At 41.1% G+C, this 16,152-nt stretch overlaps 2 protein-coding genes across 3 annotated transcripts in view; one reads left to right on the plus strand and one right to left on the minus strand.

The window, feature by feature from the left end:
• The window catches only part of gtf2e2 (general transcription factor IIE, polypeptide 2, beta), a 64,869-nt gene that overhangs the window by 11,496 nt on the left and 37,221 nt on the right, over nucleotides 1-16,152 (plus strand). For both annotated transcript variants that reach the window (XM_078540305.1, XM_078540314.1), the window contains exon 2: nucleotides 3,605-3,766. In XM_078540305.1, coding sequence (XP_078396431.1) covers nucleotides 3,607-3,766 — 160 coding nt within the window. In that variant the 5' untranslated portion in view covers nucleotides 3,605-3,606. The remainder of the gene's footprint in view (nucleotides 1-3,604; nucleotides 3,767-16,152) is intronic.
• smim18 (small integral membrane protein 18) lies at nucleotides 13,908-14,296 on the minus strand. The gene has a single exon (XM_078540327.1). It carries the CDS (start codon nucleotides 14,249-14,251, stop codon nucleotides 13,946-13,948), a length of 306 nt encoding a protein of 101 aa, XP_078396453.1. The 5' UTR covers nucleotides 14,252-14,296; the 3' UTR covers nucleotides 13,908-13,945.

Here is a 16,152-nt window from a genome sequence, read left to right on the forward strand (position 1 = left end):
GATCCATGCCATCAAGACTGTTGTGAGCTGAACTGAGGAGGTTCTGCAGAAGTGCGCCATTTTGGTGAAGACCATGCCCATGGAACTTGAGTTGGTTGGGAGTTGTTGTCAAATTTAGTCGGTCCTTGAAGGAAAGGAGCTGGAATTCTACTTGAGGAAGTTCAGATCTTTGAAGGGCTTTTATGTCTCAAATTGGTGCCCTGTATGCTGAGTGGATTGCCTAGTAAATCCATGGAATCTATCATTGTTACTGCTGTTTAATGTGTAATTTATGGTTTATAGTTACTGCAATTTGCCTGTTACTGTTATTTTGATTTGATCATTAAAGTAGAAGTTACAAGAAGTGAAATCTTGTCCATTGGTTTTCTTTCTCTTGTTGGGGTCATTGAGTAAAATTGGTTCTTTTGGTTTGTTGACCTCCATTGGGATCATAACAAGCTCAAGTGACCGTGTTTCTGTCTCTGAGATCTGCTGTTTCTCTTGGCCTTCATCTTCCGGCACCACTGGCTGGCCAGTAGGCGGCTCTTGGGTATCTGAACACAAATGCACAAGGGGAGGGTTGGGTAAGGGGAGGATGGGGGGAAGCATGAGGTATATGGTTATGCCATCTGCAGTTTATACACCAGAGTGCAGGATGAAGGTGAATTGGGATTTCAGAAGGCTCATAAGGCAGGAACATACGATCATGGATAGCTTTGGTGATGCCACTTGCCATGGCCGCAGTGACAGCAATCATGCAAAGCACCATCTCTTCCAAGGGAATGAGAATCTGCAGCTGTGCCTCTACCCTGCTAGTACAATGCTGTTCCCTCCTGTTATGGACCACTTGTCCTGCAAGGGAGAGGAAAGAATGTCAGAGTGTGTTGCAATCTCTTTGGGTGATATGTCTGCCACAGCTGAACAGCTAATATAAGGATATAAGAGTAGGAGTGGATCATACAGCCTGTGTAGCCTGTTCTGTCTTTCATTATGATCATGGCTGATCTGCCTAAATCCACTTTCCTGAATGCTTCCCATATCGCTTGATTCTCTGAGACACCAAAATCTGTCTATCTCAGTCTTAAGTATATTCACCGATGGAGTGTAGATAACCCCCTGGGGTATGTGGAAGCTGTGTGATATGGATGTGAGGCTTGCAGCAGTGGTAGGTTTGTGAGGGTGAGGGTGAGGTGGAACACATGAATGTTAGGCATGAGTCCTCATTGTTGGAAATTATTAATAAAGTGATGGGGGTATGTTGCATTGGGATGTGTGTAAGGTTGTTGGTATAGCTACTGGAGTAGGAATTTGAAGATGCATTCCTTATACTTGACCACTTGTATGAAGCTGTTGAACTACTTCCAGCACAGCCTCAAAGTCTTAAGAACCTGAATCGTGTTATTGATCTCTGGCTATCTGCTACCGCTGCCTTTGAAGGTCAATTTGGAGGCCTCCTGCCCCCTACAGATGCAGCATCTCTTTTCCTTTGACATCTCTCCACTAAGGCCTCCAGCACTGCTTTGGAGAACCTTGGAACCCTCTCTCTGGCCTGCTGCATCATTACTCCATTTTGATCATTCTCCACAAGAGTTTCCCAGCCCGCTGAATGGGCTTCTCTAGCCAGAATGCATGTCCCCTTTAAAAGGTGCAGGCTAGCTTTAAGCTAACCTCACATAAACCCTTGCTGAAAATGCAGCCAAACAGTACCATGTTTAGCACAAGGCTGCATGCTCCTTTCTTGGAAATGAGCAGACACATGAAGTTTGCATGCTGCTGGCATTTTTTTTCAATGGGTGTGAGTCAATCAGACGTTGTGATCCCTGCTATATCTTAAAAAAAAAAGTGCTGGAAAAACTCAGCAAGCCTGGCAGCATCTGTGGAGAGCGAAACAGAGTTAACATTTTGAATCCAATATGACTCTTGCTTGGATCTGAAGAATTGATTGAACTGAAGAACGGAATTGTGATCCAATTCTTAGCCCCCAAATGTTTACAAGTACCTTCCTATGGCTGCAAGTTATTTAAAGGTTCAAAGCCTTTTCATTAATATGCACTTAGATGATTGTTTCTTTGAGAGGTTATAAATGTACAAAATGTTTTCTGTGGCATTTTCATTTAATTGATAGAATTTTTGCTTGTAAAGGTATATGATGGGGTGCTTCAACTTCAAGAATGAAGACACTAAAATGTGACTTAATGCTCGTAGCCCTTAATTTGGGGAAAAAAACTAAAATGCCATGATAATTGCCAGCCAGTATCTATATAGCACCTTTAAGAAAGTAAAATGTTCCAAGACACTTCACAGGAGCATTATAAAGCAAAATTGTGTGCCAAGCCGCATGAGGAGATATTAGGACAGCTGACCAAGATCTTGGTCAAAGAGGTAGGTTTTGAGGAGCGTCTTAAAGGATGGAGGAGAGGGTGAGTTTAGGAAAGGGAATTCCAGAGCCTAGGGCCTAGGCAACTGAAGGCGCAGCTACTAAAGGTGGAGCAATTAAAATTGGAGAAGCTCAAGATGCCAGATTTTTAAAAGGTTGTGCAGTTGGAGGAGATTAGAGATAGGGAGTGGCAAGGCCATGGAGGAATTTGAAAACAAGGATAAGAATTTTCACGATGTTGCCTGACCGGGAGTCAATGCAGGTCAGCGAACATGAATGATAGGTGGATGGGAGTTGGTATGACAAAAGACTTAGGCAGCTGAGTTTTGGATGACCTCAGGTTTACGAAGTGTAGAGTGTGGGCGACAAGCCTGGAGAGTGTGGAATATATAAGTCTAGAGCTAACGACGGTATGAATGAGGGTTTCAGCATGAGATGAGCTGAGGCACAGGAGAAGCTGGATGATGTCACGGAGGTGGAAATAGGCGACCTTAGTACTGATGTGGGGTTGGAAGTACTCTTCGGTCAGGTGTGACACCAGTTGCGAACAGTCTGGTTTGGTCTCAGAACTGTTGTCAAGGAGAAGGATGAAGTTGGTAACTAGGGAGAAAAGTTTAGAGTGGGGACCGAAGACAATGCCTTCAGTCTTCCCATTATTCAATTGGAGGAAATTTCTGCTCATCCAGTACTGGATGTTGGATAAGCAGCCTGATAATTTAGCAACAGTGGAGGAGTCAAGTGATGGTGGTGAGGCAGAACTGGGTGGTGTCAGCATGTGTGAACCTGAATTTGTCCTGTGTGGGTCTTTTTCTCATTGCCAGTTTACTTCTCTACCCTAAAAGCATTGATTCCTCATTGGCATTTATTCTGGTCACCTGGTACCTTGTCTAAGTTCATTATTATTATTCATGAGAGATGAGAGCTTGTTGGCAGACTACTAAAGTTTGAAGAGCAAGGCACATCTCTGGGATACTTAACAGCATGGATTTGTTGGCTAGATATCAGCTGTGGAAATGCTGGTCATTATCTTTCCCTGTGGAGCTGTGACTGAGATCAGCTAATTTGACACAAACTGGGAATTGAACCATCCGCAGTTTTTTGTTTTTATCTAATTGCAGCCTGTTGTTTCTCACTGAATAAGCTTGCCATACAAACCCCCATCAGGGAATCCTCATGTTGCTCTTCTTTGAATTGAAATGTTTACTTTGGGTTTGCGTTTAAACAAATATTTAATTCTTTCTATTGTAGATATGGATCCAGCATTGTTGAGAGAAAGGGAGCTGTTTAAGAAGCGAGCCCTTTCTACTCCTGCTGTAGAGAAACGAAAAGTCTCTGCCTCTTCAGGTTCCTCTAGTTCCAAAAAGAAGAAACTAAAGCCAGACCAGGGAAGTTCCTCAAAGCAAAATTCGGGTAAATTGCATTATGTATGAATATATATTTATTTATTTTGAAAAGAGCAATAGATTTGTTCAAAGCTTCATTTAACTGTTTCGTGAAAAGGACTTATAGTTAATAAGACATATAAAATGGCCAAATACTGAATAGCAATGCCAGAACTGAAGTTCATATGTTTCAATGCTTGTTATTTTTGCATATTTTCAGTTATTATGCAAGTACAGCGCTCAAATTGGATATTAAGATTGCTTTAAATGATCTTTCTTTTCTTTATTCCCATGAAAGAATTTAAAGCAATCTCACTGGTGGCCAATTTTATTGTTCAGCTATTACCCAGGGATGGTTTTAGAGGAGTATGTCCTGTACCACTGGCAGGACATACCCACCAGAGGTGGCAGCACAGTGGTGTTCAGTTAGGAGGGAATGGCTCTGGGAATCCTCAACATTGCCTCCAGGCTCCATAAAGTCTCATGCCATCAGGTCAAAAATGGATAAGGAAACCTCTTGCTAATTACTACCTACTAACCTCCTTCAGCTGATGAATCAGTACTCCTCCCTGTTGAACACCACTTGAAAGAAACACTGAGGTAAGTAAGGGCACAGAATGTATGCTGGGTGTCCATCCTTCATAAGGTCAGAAGCGGGAATGTTTGCTAATGATTGCACAGTTCCATCTGCCATTCCTCAGATAACAAAGTGGGCTGTACTTGTATGCAAGAGAACCTGGGCAACATTCAGACTTGGGCTGAGATGTGGCGAGTAATATTTGTGCTGCGCAAATCACAGTTATTGACAATTTCCAAGAAAAGATGTTCTATCAGCTCCCCCTTGACATTCAACCATATTGCCATTGTTGAATCCTTATCAAGGTGACACAGATTTAACAGGATTAGCGAAAGAAACAATGGCGACATGAGGAAAAACATTTTTACACAGCAAGTAGCAGTGAGATGGAATGCAGTCCCTGATAAGGTGGTGGAGGCAGATTCAATTAGTGACTTTCCAAAGTTGCGTAAGTACCTGAAGGAAAAGAAATTGCAGAGCTATGGGAGAAAGATGGGGGATTGAGACTATTTAAATTGCTCTTGCAGAGAGCTGATACAAGCTTGATGGGCTGAGTTGTCTCCTGCTCTGTAACCATTCCATGATTTTGACTGTGTCAACATCCTAGGGTTAGCATTGAGCAGAAACTTAACTGGATTAATACTGTAACTCACTCCTTGACTCCCCACAGCCTATCCACCATCTCAAGACACAAGTCAGAAGTGTGATTTTTTTTGTTGTTGTAATATTTGTTCATAGGATGTGGGCATTGCCTGCTAGGCCAGTATTTATTGGCCATCCATATGTTGTAGGAACACCCACAGTACTTTTAGGAAGGGAGTTCCAGGATTTTGACCCAGCAACAGTGAAGAAACGGCGATTATAGGTCCAAGTCAAGATGGTGTGTGGCTTGGAGGGGAACTTGCAGGTGGTGGTGTTTCCATACATCCGCTGCCCTTGTCCTTCTAGATGGTAGAGGTTGTAGGTTTGGAAGATGCTGTCAAAGGCACCTTGGTGAGTTGCTGCAATGCCTCTTGTAGATGACACACACTGCTGCCACCATGCATCGGACCAGATTCTGCGATTCCCCAGTGTTATGACATGGCAGGTGATGTGTGCCAGGTGGACCAAATCCACAAGGGAAACTTGGCCACGCTATCACAATGGTTTTGCAATTTGTATTTATTACAAGAAGATTTGGGCACTGAATTCAGAAGTAACAAATCCACTAACATCTTTGGAGTTTTTTAAAAAAACTAAATTAAAACATTTATTAACAAAAGAAAAGATTTCAAGCACATATATAAGATTACAGTTACTTAATATTATAACAAATCCCAAAATTCCAAATTAAACTGACTCCCAACTACACACCCCCTTTAAGGCAACAGTCCAAAATAGATTTTAAATTTAAATAGCAAGCCAGCAAATTCACCACTGCACCCACTCGACAGTGGAATTCCAAAGGTTTTCCTCCACCTATGGTTACTGGGCACCGCAGACTTCTGCAAAAGTGGCTGGAGGCTTCCACAAGGCTGTTTTACACACTCCTTTTAGACCTTATGTGGCCCCCAACATAGCCTTTCATTCCTCTTTATATATGTTTCTCTTTCTTTAATCTGTAAATTCCATTGTTCCATATGCCTTTGGAACTTTACTTTTCCCATAATATAAAAATTTGTCATGTTACTAATATGATCAGTATTTATCTTGTTAGTTATAAACATCCTACCATGCCTTTGAAACCCAAACAACTCTTTCACTTATCTAAAAATGCAAATTTCCTTCACACCCTACATTTAAGACCTCGTCCATGTTTACTCATTAGCATTTCAAATGCCTTTTACCCCTAACTTCTTTTGATAATTTCAAGCTTGCAGCCAAACTGACTAATTAAATCACACACAACCATCTACGCTCACACCCATAAACCTACTTTATAATAAACTACAATAATATTATGAAAATTATTATAGTTTCGTGATACCAGTTACACTTGGTTCCCCCTACTGTCAGTCACACTTTCCCTTTTTTTTAACCTTTATCTTGCTACGTGTTATGGCTGTTATTACTCCCTTATGTGTCAGTGTGTCTCTAACTCTCACTCTAGCTCAAGGATTGAAGGCAATGTCCTACAGATGTGGCTTTCCGGGACAGTTTCATTGTTCACAAAATCACACTTTCTGTTAACCCTGCACAGTAACTGTGCTGCCATTTTCTATTCTAAATTTATTGTTTACATAGCATTTACTTACTTCTCAATAGTGCTAACTTATTTTTTAACTTCATGCATATTTTTTTCCCCCTTTGGGGAAGTGTTAGAAGGAGTAGAAGGCTGATTATCAAAACTGTTTGAACCACGTCATGAAAGTCTCTTCAATGGCCAACAACTCCTAGAGTGGGATCTGAACCCAGAGCTTCTGGCTCAGAGGCAGGGGCACTATCCACTGAGCCACAAGATCTCCCTCTCTAGTGCTAACATATGTAATCTTGAATTAGTTTTTTCTACTCAATTCAGTAATTTTCTCCCATTAGGCCTATTTACTTATTGAAGTTGCTAGTTTGGTTTTTACCACTGCCTCTTGTATATTATTTTTATGTTTAATTAACCTCTTGATCAACAATAATGTTGAAGTTAGAGTGTTAATAAATTAAACAGAGTTTCAATCCCTCAATCTCCTCCTCATTGTGTCATTTTGACATCAATTTTTCAATCTGTTTTCTGTTGGTAAGATCTGTACTCTTTGCAGCTCCACACTGCTTTATATCAGGACCAAATTACTGTGGATGCTGGAAATCTGAAATAATCAGGATGTGTCAAACTCCTGACAAACCGTCACTGACCTGAAATATAAACTCCGTTTCTCTCTCCACAGTTGCTGCCAGACCTGCTGAGTATTTCCAGCATTTTCTGCTTTGTTTCAAGACTGGACTTCTTTCATGATGCCCCGCCGCAGCGGCTCTGCCCCGCCGCAGCGGCTCTGCCCCGCCGCAGCGGCTCTGCCCCGCCGCAGTTGCTCTGCCCTGCTTTATGCAAGGTCTTACCCCCTCTTTTATTGCTGTGCAGTTGGAACACCACTCTGCTTCATACCATATCTGGCCCTCTCCTGCGTGCTCCATTCTAGTGGCTCCACACTGCTTTATATCAGGTCTGGACTTGATCTAAAGCAGCTTAGAAATGTTGTGCAGCATTGTGGAAGGCCCTGGACCAAATATAGAATTATTTAACCATATAGAGAATCTTCATAGTCTTCCAATGGTTTTCTTTATTAAGCATTTATCCAAATCCCTATTGAAAATTATTATTGAATCTGCATCTCCACTCTTTCTGGTAATACATCCCAGATCATAACTTGCTGAATAAAAACAATTCTCATCCTTCATTCTAATAAATCTGTCTTTCTAGTAACCAACCCTCCTGACAGTGGAAACATTTTCTTCCAAAATATCAAAACCCATCATAATGTTGAATGCCTTTATTAAATCTCCCCTTGTTCTTTTCTAGTCTCTCCATGGGCAGAATTTTATGCCCCACAGGTGGGCGTGCGCCCGACCCGATTGGGTGTAAAATCACGCAATAAGACGAGCGTCCCAACATCATTGCGCACCCACCAACAATTAAGAGGGCAATTAAGCCCATTAATGGCGCAATTGACTCTGATTTTTCGTTGCCCGTCCAACCTCACGGTTGGCGGATGGGCAAATCAGCCAGGCGGCCTTTGCATTTTTCATCAAACCTCATCCAAGGGTGGGACGAAATTTCCGTGATGAAATAAAATAAAAATAAATTTCTGTGGACAACATTTTTATCAGCTATATTTTCAGGTGATTGATTATGATGTGCTTTTTCAGCTTTTAAAACCTTTTATTTTAACTTTTTTCCCTGAGGCAGCTGTCAGCCTTTAGGGAGTTTTCTTGCAGCGCTCACGTGATGACATCGTCGCCCGCCCTCTTCCCACCCCCACCCTGGCAGCGCTGAGCTTCTCAGTGCGCATTTCACGTTGGCTGGTCTTTAATTGGCCAGCCAGTGTGAAATCACAGTTGGCGGTCAATTTCCCGACCTCTCCCGGGCCTGCCGATTGGGTGCGCCCACCAAAGGTAAAAATTCAGGCCCATATAACTGAATTCCCTCATTCCTGATACTATTCTTGTAAATCTCATCTGTACATTCACAAAGGTCTTGTCATCCCTTTTAAAATCTGGTCCCCAAAATTGGACACAACACTCTACCTGACTTCTAACCATGGTTTTTTTACCAAGATAAAAGCAGAATACTGTGGATGCTGGAAATCTGAAACAAAAACAGAAAGTACTGGAAAAACTCAGCAGATCTAACAGCATCTGTGGAGAAAAAAAAACAAGAGCTAATGTTTCAAGTCCGTATGACTCTTCTTCAGAGCTATTTACTATGACTTGATTTTTTGTACCCTAGGTCTCCATAAAACCTACCATCCCGTTATTTTTTAGCAGCCTCTTTAACTTTTTAAATTCTTTTCATGGGATATGAACATCACTAGCAAGAACAACATTTGTTGCTCATTGCTAATTGCCCTTGTGAAAGTGATGGCGAACCGTCGTCTTGAACCACTGTACTCCATCTGATGTAGCTATGCCTACAGTGCTGTTAGGAAGGGAGTTCCAGGATTTTGATCCAACGACAATAAAAGAGCAGTGATATAGTTCCAAGCCAGTATGGTGAATACCTTGGAGGAGAACTTTCAGGCGGTGGTGTTCCAATGCCTCCGTTGCCCTTGTCCTTCTAGGTGATAGAGGTTGTGGGTTTGGAAGGTGCTTTCGAAGGAGGCATGGTAAGTTGCTGCAATGCATCATGTATGTAGTACACACTGCTGCTACACCATTGGTGGTGGAGGGTGTGAATGTTTAAGGTGGTGAATGGAGTGCAGATCAAGCATGCTACTTTGTCCTGGATGATGTCCAGCTTCTTTAGTGTTGCAGTTGCACTTATCCAGACAAGTAGAGAATGTTCCATCACATTCCTGACTTGTAACTTATAGATGGTGAACAGATTTTGGGTTGTTAGGAGGTAAATTACTCTCCACAGAATTCCCAGCCTCTGAGCTGCTCTTGTAGCCACTGTATTTACATGGATGGTCCAGTTAATTTTCTGGTCAATTGTAACCTCCAGCATGTTGATAGAGGGGGATTCAGCAATGATAATGCCAGTGAGTATCAAGGAGAGAGAGGATTAGATTCTCTTTTGCTGGAGATGTGCATTGCCTGGCACTAATGTGACACAAATGTTACTTAGCACTTACCAGCCTAAGCCTGAATATTGTCCAGGTCTTGCAGCATATGAACATGGAAAACTTCAATATTTGTGAAGTTGTGAATGATATTGAACACTCTGCAATCATCAGCAAGCATTGTGACCTTATGATGGAAGGGAGATCATTGATGAAGCAGCTGAAGATGGTTGCACCTAGGACACTAGCCTGAGGAACCCCTGAAGCGATGTCCTGGGACTGAAGTAATTGGTCTCCAACAATCGCAACCATCTGCCTTTATGCTAGATATGATTCTAACCAGTAGAGAGTTTTCCTCCTGATTCACATTGAATTCAATGATTGTGCTGCCAACTTCAAAGTTTACGTGACCCACATGTCTCTGTTCCTGTATCCTCTTTAAAATAGTTAATTTAGTTTATATTGACCCCCCTCATTTTCTTTCCAAAAAGTTTCACATTTCGCTGCATTAAATTTCATATTCCTTACATATGCCCATTTCAACACTATGTTCTCCTAAAGCCTGTTACTACCCTCATTTACATTTCCAAGCTTTATGTTGCCTGTATGGTTTGAAGTTATGCCTCCTATACTCAAGTTCAAATCATTAATATATATAAGATCAGTGGTCCTCTTCGGAGAGCTGGTGCAGACAACACGATGAGCTGAATGGCCTCCTTCTGCACTGTAACAGTTCTGTGATTCTGTAATGTGGCCCTCAAATCTAAAACACAACTGTTTTCTGCTGCTTTTCATTTTCTGTCTTTCTGCCAATTTCATATCCACACTGCCGTTTAGTCCCATGAGCTTCAGTTTTACTACCAGGTCTATTAAATTGTACTTTATCAAATGCCTTTTAAAGTCCAATGTATCTCTAGTCCCCTCAACTATAGTTTCCCCTTCTTTGACATCATTTTGATAAATCTCTGCTAAATGCTTTCTGTGGCCTTGTTGGCCATACTATCTTTACTTTGCCCCCAGTATGCCCTGTATCATAAGCTGGTGTACTTGACAGTATTTTGTTCAAGGACTAACTGGTACATAATCTGCATTATTCCAATCAGGACCTTGACCTGTTCGTTAACTGTTGTAGGACTTCTGCGGCAATTTATCCACATTCCTAATGAGCATGTCATTTGTAGTAAACACTATCCATTTTTTACTCAAAGTACTTAATGTGCTGAGCTGTCCCAATGTTACATTACCCTTCAGCCTTAGTAAACTTGAGTTGGTCAGGGACAGGAAGGTGTGATTGTAAGTCAGGCAGGTATGGGGATCCAGGATGTAGTGATGAAGGTACCTCAAACATTAACAAACAGGTGCAAGGTACTTGCTGCCTGTGTGAATGAAAACGACAACCATAGGATGTATCGGCAAATTGGTAATGGTGCCACGTTGCGGGAGGCCATTCTGTGTGGGGAGTGAAAAGGAATATGGCAGTAATAGGAGATAGTGTAGTCAGGGGAACAGATACTGTTTTCTGCATTTGCAACCATGAGTTCCGAAGGTTGTGTTGCCTCTCCGGCGCCAGGGCTGAGAGCATCTCGCAGCTGGAGAAGAACTTGGAGCGGGAGATCCAGTTGTTGTGGGCCATTTAGGAGCTAATGACATAGGCAGAACTAGGGATTATTCTTTGCTGAGAGAGATTTGAAGTGTTAGGATCCAAATTGTAAAGCAGAACCTCAAAAGTAATAATCTCTTGATCGTTACCTGAACCACATGCCAATTGGAATAGGGATAAACAAATTAGAAGGTTAAATGTTTGGCTGAAAGAGTCATATGGCAGGCAGGGGTTTTGTTTTATGGGTCGCTGGCACCTGTACTGGGGAAAGAAGGAGCTATTTAGTTGGGACAGGCTCTGCTTAAAGCAGGCTGGGAGCAGTGACCTGGCAATTGAAGAACTAGAACAGTAGACGGCTTTAAAGGTCGGTGTGGGAGGGTTCGAGGAAGGGTAAATTCAAAAGCAACAAGGGAACTGTTAAAGCAGAGCAGTGTTTTGGGTAATAAAAAAGCAGTGTGAGTCAGGAATTAGAGGGTTAGAGTAACAAAAGTATTTAAGTATTAGGAACTAAGATGAGTCATGAAAAATAAGGAAAAATGTTGAAGCTAGAGGCACTAGCTCTGAATGTGTGTAGCATTCACAATAAATTAGATGGATTAATAGCACGGGTACAAATTAATAGGTTTGATCCAAGAGCCATTACAGAGATGCGGTTGTAAAGTGATCAAGGTTGGGAACTAAATATTCCAGGATGCTTAACTTGTAGAAAAGATACACAAAATTGGAAAAGGAGGAGGTATAACACTGATGCAGGATGGGATAAAGACAGTAAAGAGAAAGGATATTAGCTCAGAGTATCAAGAAGTAGAATCAGTCCAGATGGATTTATGAAACAGCAAAGATAGAAAATATTGGTCGAAGTTCTTTATAGGCCCCTTAGGAATAGTTCTAGTGTAGTTATAAATCAAGAAGTTAGAGGCATATGTAAAAGAGTAATGTGATAATCATGGGACACTTTAATCTACATATAGACTGGGAAAACCAACTTTGCAGTAAGTGTTCAGAATGAGGTGATGGAATGTATGAAAGGTTTCTAGATCAGCATGTTGGGGAATGAACTAGGGAACAGTCTATTTTGTATCTAGATTTGCGCAATAAGAAAGGGCTGATGAATAACCTTGAAGTTAAGAAGTGCCTAGGGAAGGGTGACCATAATTTTATATATAGTTTGAAAGTAAGTTGGTTAAATCTAAGCAAAGCAAACTATGCAGGCGTAAGGGTTGAGGTGGCTAAAGTAGATTAGGAAACTGCATTACTGTATACAACAGTGGACAAACAATGGCTAATATTTAAATAATTAATACATAATTTGCAACAATTATACATTCCTTAAAGGCCCAAAAAACCCACTAAAGAAGTGGTTCAACGTGGCTAACTAGAGGAGCTGAAGATAGCATTAGATCAAAGGAAGAGGGTTTTGATTTTGCCAAACAGAGAAGTAAACCTGAGGATTCAGAAGCCTTTAGAATTTAGCAAAGGGCAACCAAGAAATTAAAAAGAGAAGAGAACGTGAGAGTGGACTAACGAGACATTGAAACATGGAAACATAGAAAAATAAAAAGAGGAGCAGGAGTAGATCATTTGACCCTTCAGGCCTGCTCCGCCATTCAATATGATCATGTCTGACCCTTTACCTCAACGCCATACTCCCACTCTCTCCCCATTTCACTTAACACCTTTAGAGTCCATAAATCTATCTATTTCCTTTTAGGTATATTCAGTGACTTGGCCTCCACAGCCTTCTATGGTGGAGAATTCCACAGGCTCACCACCCTCTCAGTGAAGAAGTTTCTCCTCATCTCAGTCCTAAATGGCCTACTCCATATCCTGAGACTGTGACCCCTTGTTCTAGACCCCCCCCAGCCAGAGGAAACATCACCCCTGCAAACAGTCTGTCTTAAGAATTTGAGCCAACTCATTAAGGGTGTTTGCCTTTCCCTTCAGAACTCAAATCCTTATGGATGCCCAACTATGTTTTAACAGGTACAGATCCAGATATTCACCCAGATCTGAATCTGCTGTCTGAGTATTCTACGTTTAGAGATGATTAGTCCTAATTTAAAACACTCAAATGCTCTGTTATGTTTGAATCTCTTTGTGGTTGTCAACAATGGTGGGTCTTTAGAATAATCTTTTTCAGTATGTAGACTCGAGATAAGCACCTAATTAATACTGTATTAATAATCTGACAATCCATTACATTCAATATTCTTTAGATTGTCGTCACTATAACTATAAACATTCTTATAGGGCAGGTCAGAAGCTATATCATCTTGACTGCTCAGGCTTGACCTGTGCAAAACTAGTAAAAGTTTATAAAGTGTGTTGTACTTTTATGAGGCTAATTCTGGTGCCTAAATGCAAGTTTCAAAAGTACCACGTTGTAACTACAGGCAATCAGTGTGCAAGTATGTTGATACATCATTGCCTTTTTTGGCACTACTGCTATGTTCTCCCACCCCATGCGCACTGGTACCATTACGTGTTTATTGTTCTCTGAACATTCTCCACTTACAATTAACTGCATTTAATTGTAATGGATCTTGATCCTCTGTGTAGATATTTATTACGGAGAAACCGTAATACTCCCATTTTAATCTCAGACATTCTGGAATTGGCTCACTATAAAAATTTCTTTCTGTAAGCCACTTTGTGTTTGGAGACTTTTAATTCCATTAACCTTTTCTAGTAAGACTGTGATCCAATTTGATATGCTGATTATTTTATCTGGTTCTTACAGACTAATGCTCAGGTTCATGACTTTTTCATTCCTTTTGATATCAAATGGTAATAATTTTCCAATGAACTTGTTTTATTTTGTTTTATAGATAGGTAATGAATTATTTTCTATACCATTTCAACTTTATGTCTTCTCATGGCACTCATCACAGTTCTTGCAGCATGATGTTCATTTTCCAGGCCTTCTACACTTCTGTTCTTTGCACAAACACAGCAAGGAAGCAACTCATGGAGAAATGCTAATAAAACCAGACTAATTATGGTGAGAACGAATAGCAGTAAAATGAGAAAGAAAGCAATCTTCCAGCTATCGTGAAACAGCTGCATCTGCTGAACTTGAAATTCAATGTCTTGAAAGATAGATGTAGGATTGTTGATCGAGTACCAAGTTTGACTAAAGTTACACGCAGCCATTTTTGGAAATTGGATGATCAGAGCTCTTCTACAATTCAGAAATGCAGACCTATAAAAAGATAGAAATATAGTAGGATTACTAGTAGTCAGTTATTGCAATTTGTATACTGTAATTTTATGTGCTGGCGAATCCCTCACTCCTTCATGAGCATTAAACCAAATGACCAACCCTAGTTCCATGAGAAATGTACAAGAACATGCCAGGCACATACCTGAAACTGAGGTGCTAACCCAGTAAATTGCTATATAGATGCTAAACAGCAGTAGCAGCATAGTTTTGACAGCTAAGCAATCGCACAATCAAGTCAAAGTTGTACAGTCCTGCCACATCCAATCTCGAATGGTGCTGGATAATTACACTAATGGGAGTAGCAGCTTCATGAAAGTCCCCGTCTTCAAGGATGGCAGAGCCTAACATTTGAGTGTAAAAGACCATGCTGAAGCATTCATAACTATCTTCAGTGAGATGTGCAAATGGATGATCTTTTTTGGCTTCCCCCTGAGGTCCTCAACATCACAGATGGCAGTCTTCAGCCAATTCGATTTGCTGCACCTATTATCAAGAAATGGCTTAGTGCACTGCACAGAGCAAAGGCTACAGATCCCAACAACAATCCAACTGAAACCTGTTCTCCTGAACTAGCTTTGCCTGTAGCCAAGCTACCAGTACAGCAACAATATTGCTGTCTAGCTGGTGATATGAAAAATTGCTCAATTTATGTCCTACCAATTTGAAATGGGACAAACCCAACCCAGCCAATTGTCTGTCCTGTCAGCCTACTCTCAGTTATTAGCAAAGTGATAAAATTGGCAACAGTGCAATCAAGAAGCATTCTCACCAATAACCTGTCCACCATTGCTCAGTCCCTCCAGTCCTACTCTGTTCCAGAGCTCAATACAGTATTGGTCAATGTATGGACTAAATAACTGAAATCCCGAGGTACTTCACAGCAAGGCAGCATTAGACCAAGCGTGGAACTGTGAAATAAAAACAAAGTGCTGGAAAACTCAGCAGGTCTGCCAGCATCTGTGGAGAGACAAACAGAATTAATGTTTTGAGACCAATATGACTCTTATTCGGAATCTGGCCAATAGCTTTTTGATATCAAGCTCAGCATTTCAGAACTCTAGTGGCCATTGTCTCTGCAGAGCATGCAGGAAACTATGAAATGGTTAACTTAATGTTGGTAGAAGATTGAAGTTTTTTCAAAGATGTGATAGGAAAGTATACGACCTGACAATATAATAGAGCAGTCAGCATGCATTTCAAAAGAAAAGATCATAATTGATCCGATCTCAGTGAATTCTTGGAAGGAATTCATCAGCCATGGTTCAGATGGTAGCACTCTCATCCTGACCCACTTCAGGGCCTCAGCATAAAAATCAAGGCTGACACTCCAGTGCAGTACTGAGACAGTGCTGTACTGTTGGAGGACCTGTCTTTTGGATGAGATGTTAAACTGAGGCCCTGGCTGCCCCCTCAAGTGGGTATCAAAGATCCCATGACAGTATTTTGAAGAATCAGAGAGGTATTATCTCTGGTTTCCTAGCTAATAATTATCCCTCAATCAAAATCACAGATTTTCTAGTCATTATCCCATTGCTGTTTGATGGAGTTTGCTGTGCGCAAATTGGCTGCTGCATATCCCACATTTCAATAGTGAATATACCATTGGCTGTAAAGTGCTCAGGGACGTTGAATAGTTGTGAAAGAGGCTATATAAATGCAAGCTGTTTTGAGACAAGTAAGTAAATATAATATATTTGGATCTTCAGAGGACCTTTGTTAAAGTATCACTTAAGTCCGAGCATGTGGAATTGTGACAAGTAGAATAGGGGCAATGATTGTCTAGTGGTAATGTCACTGGACTAGTAATCCAGAGGCCCAGGTTAATGCTCTG

Source organism: Cetorhinus maximus, chromosome 1 (assembly GCF_964194155.1).
Source record: "Cetorhinus maximus chromosome 1, sCetMax3.hap1.1, whole genome shotgun sequence".
NCBI classification, from domain to species: Eukaryota; Metazoa; Chordata; class Chondrichthyes; order Lamniformes; family Cetorhinidae; genus Cetorhinus; species Cetorhinus maximus.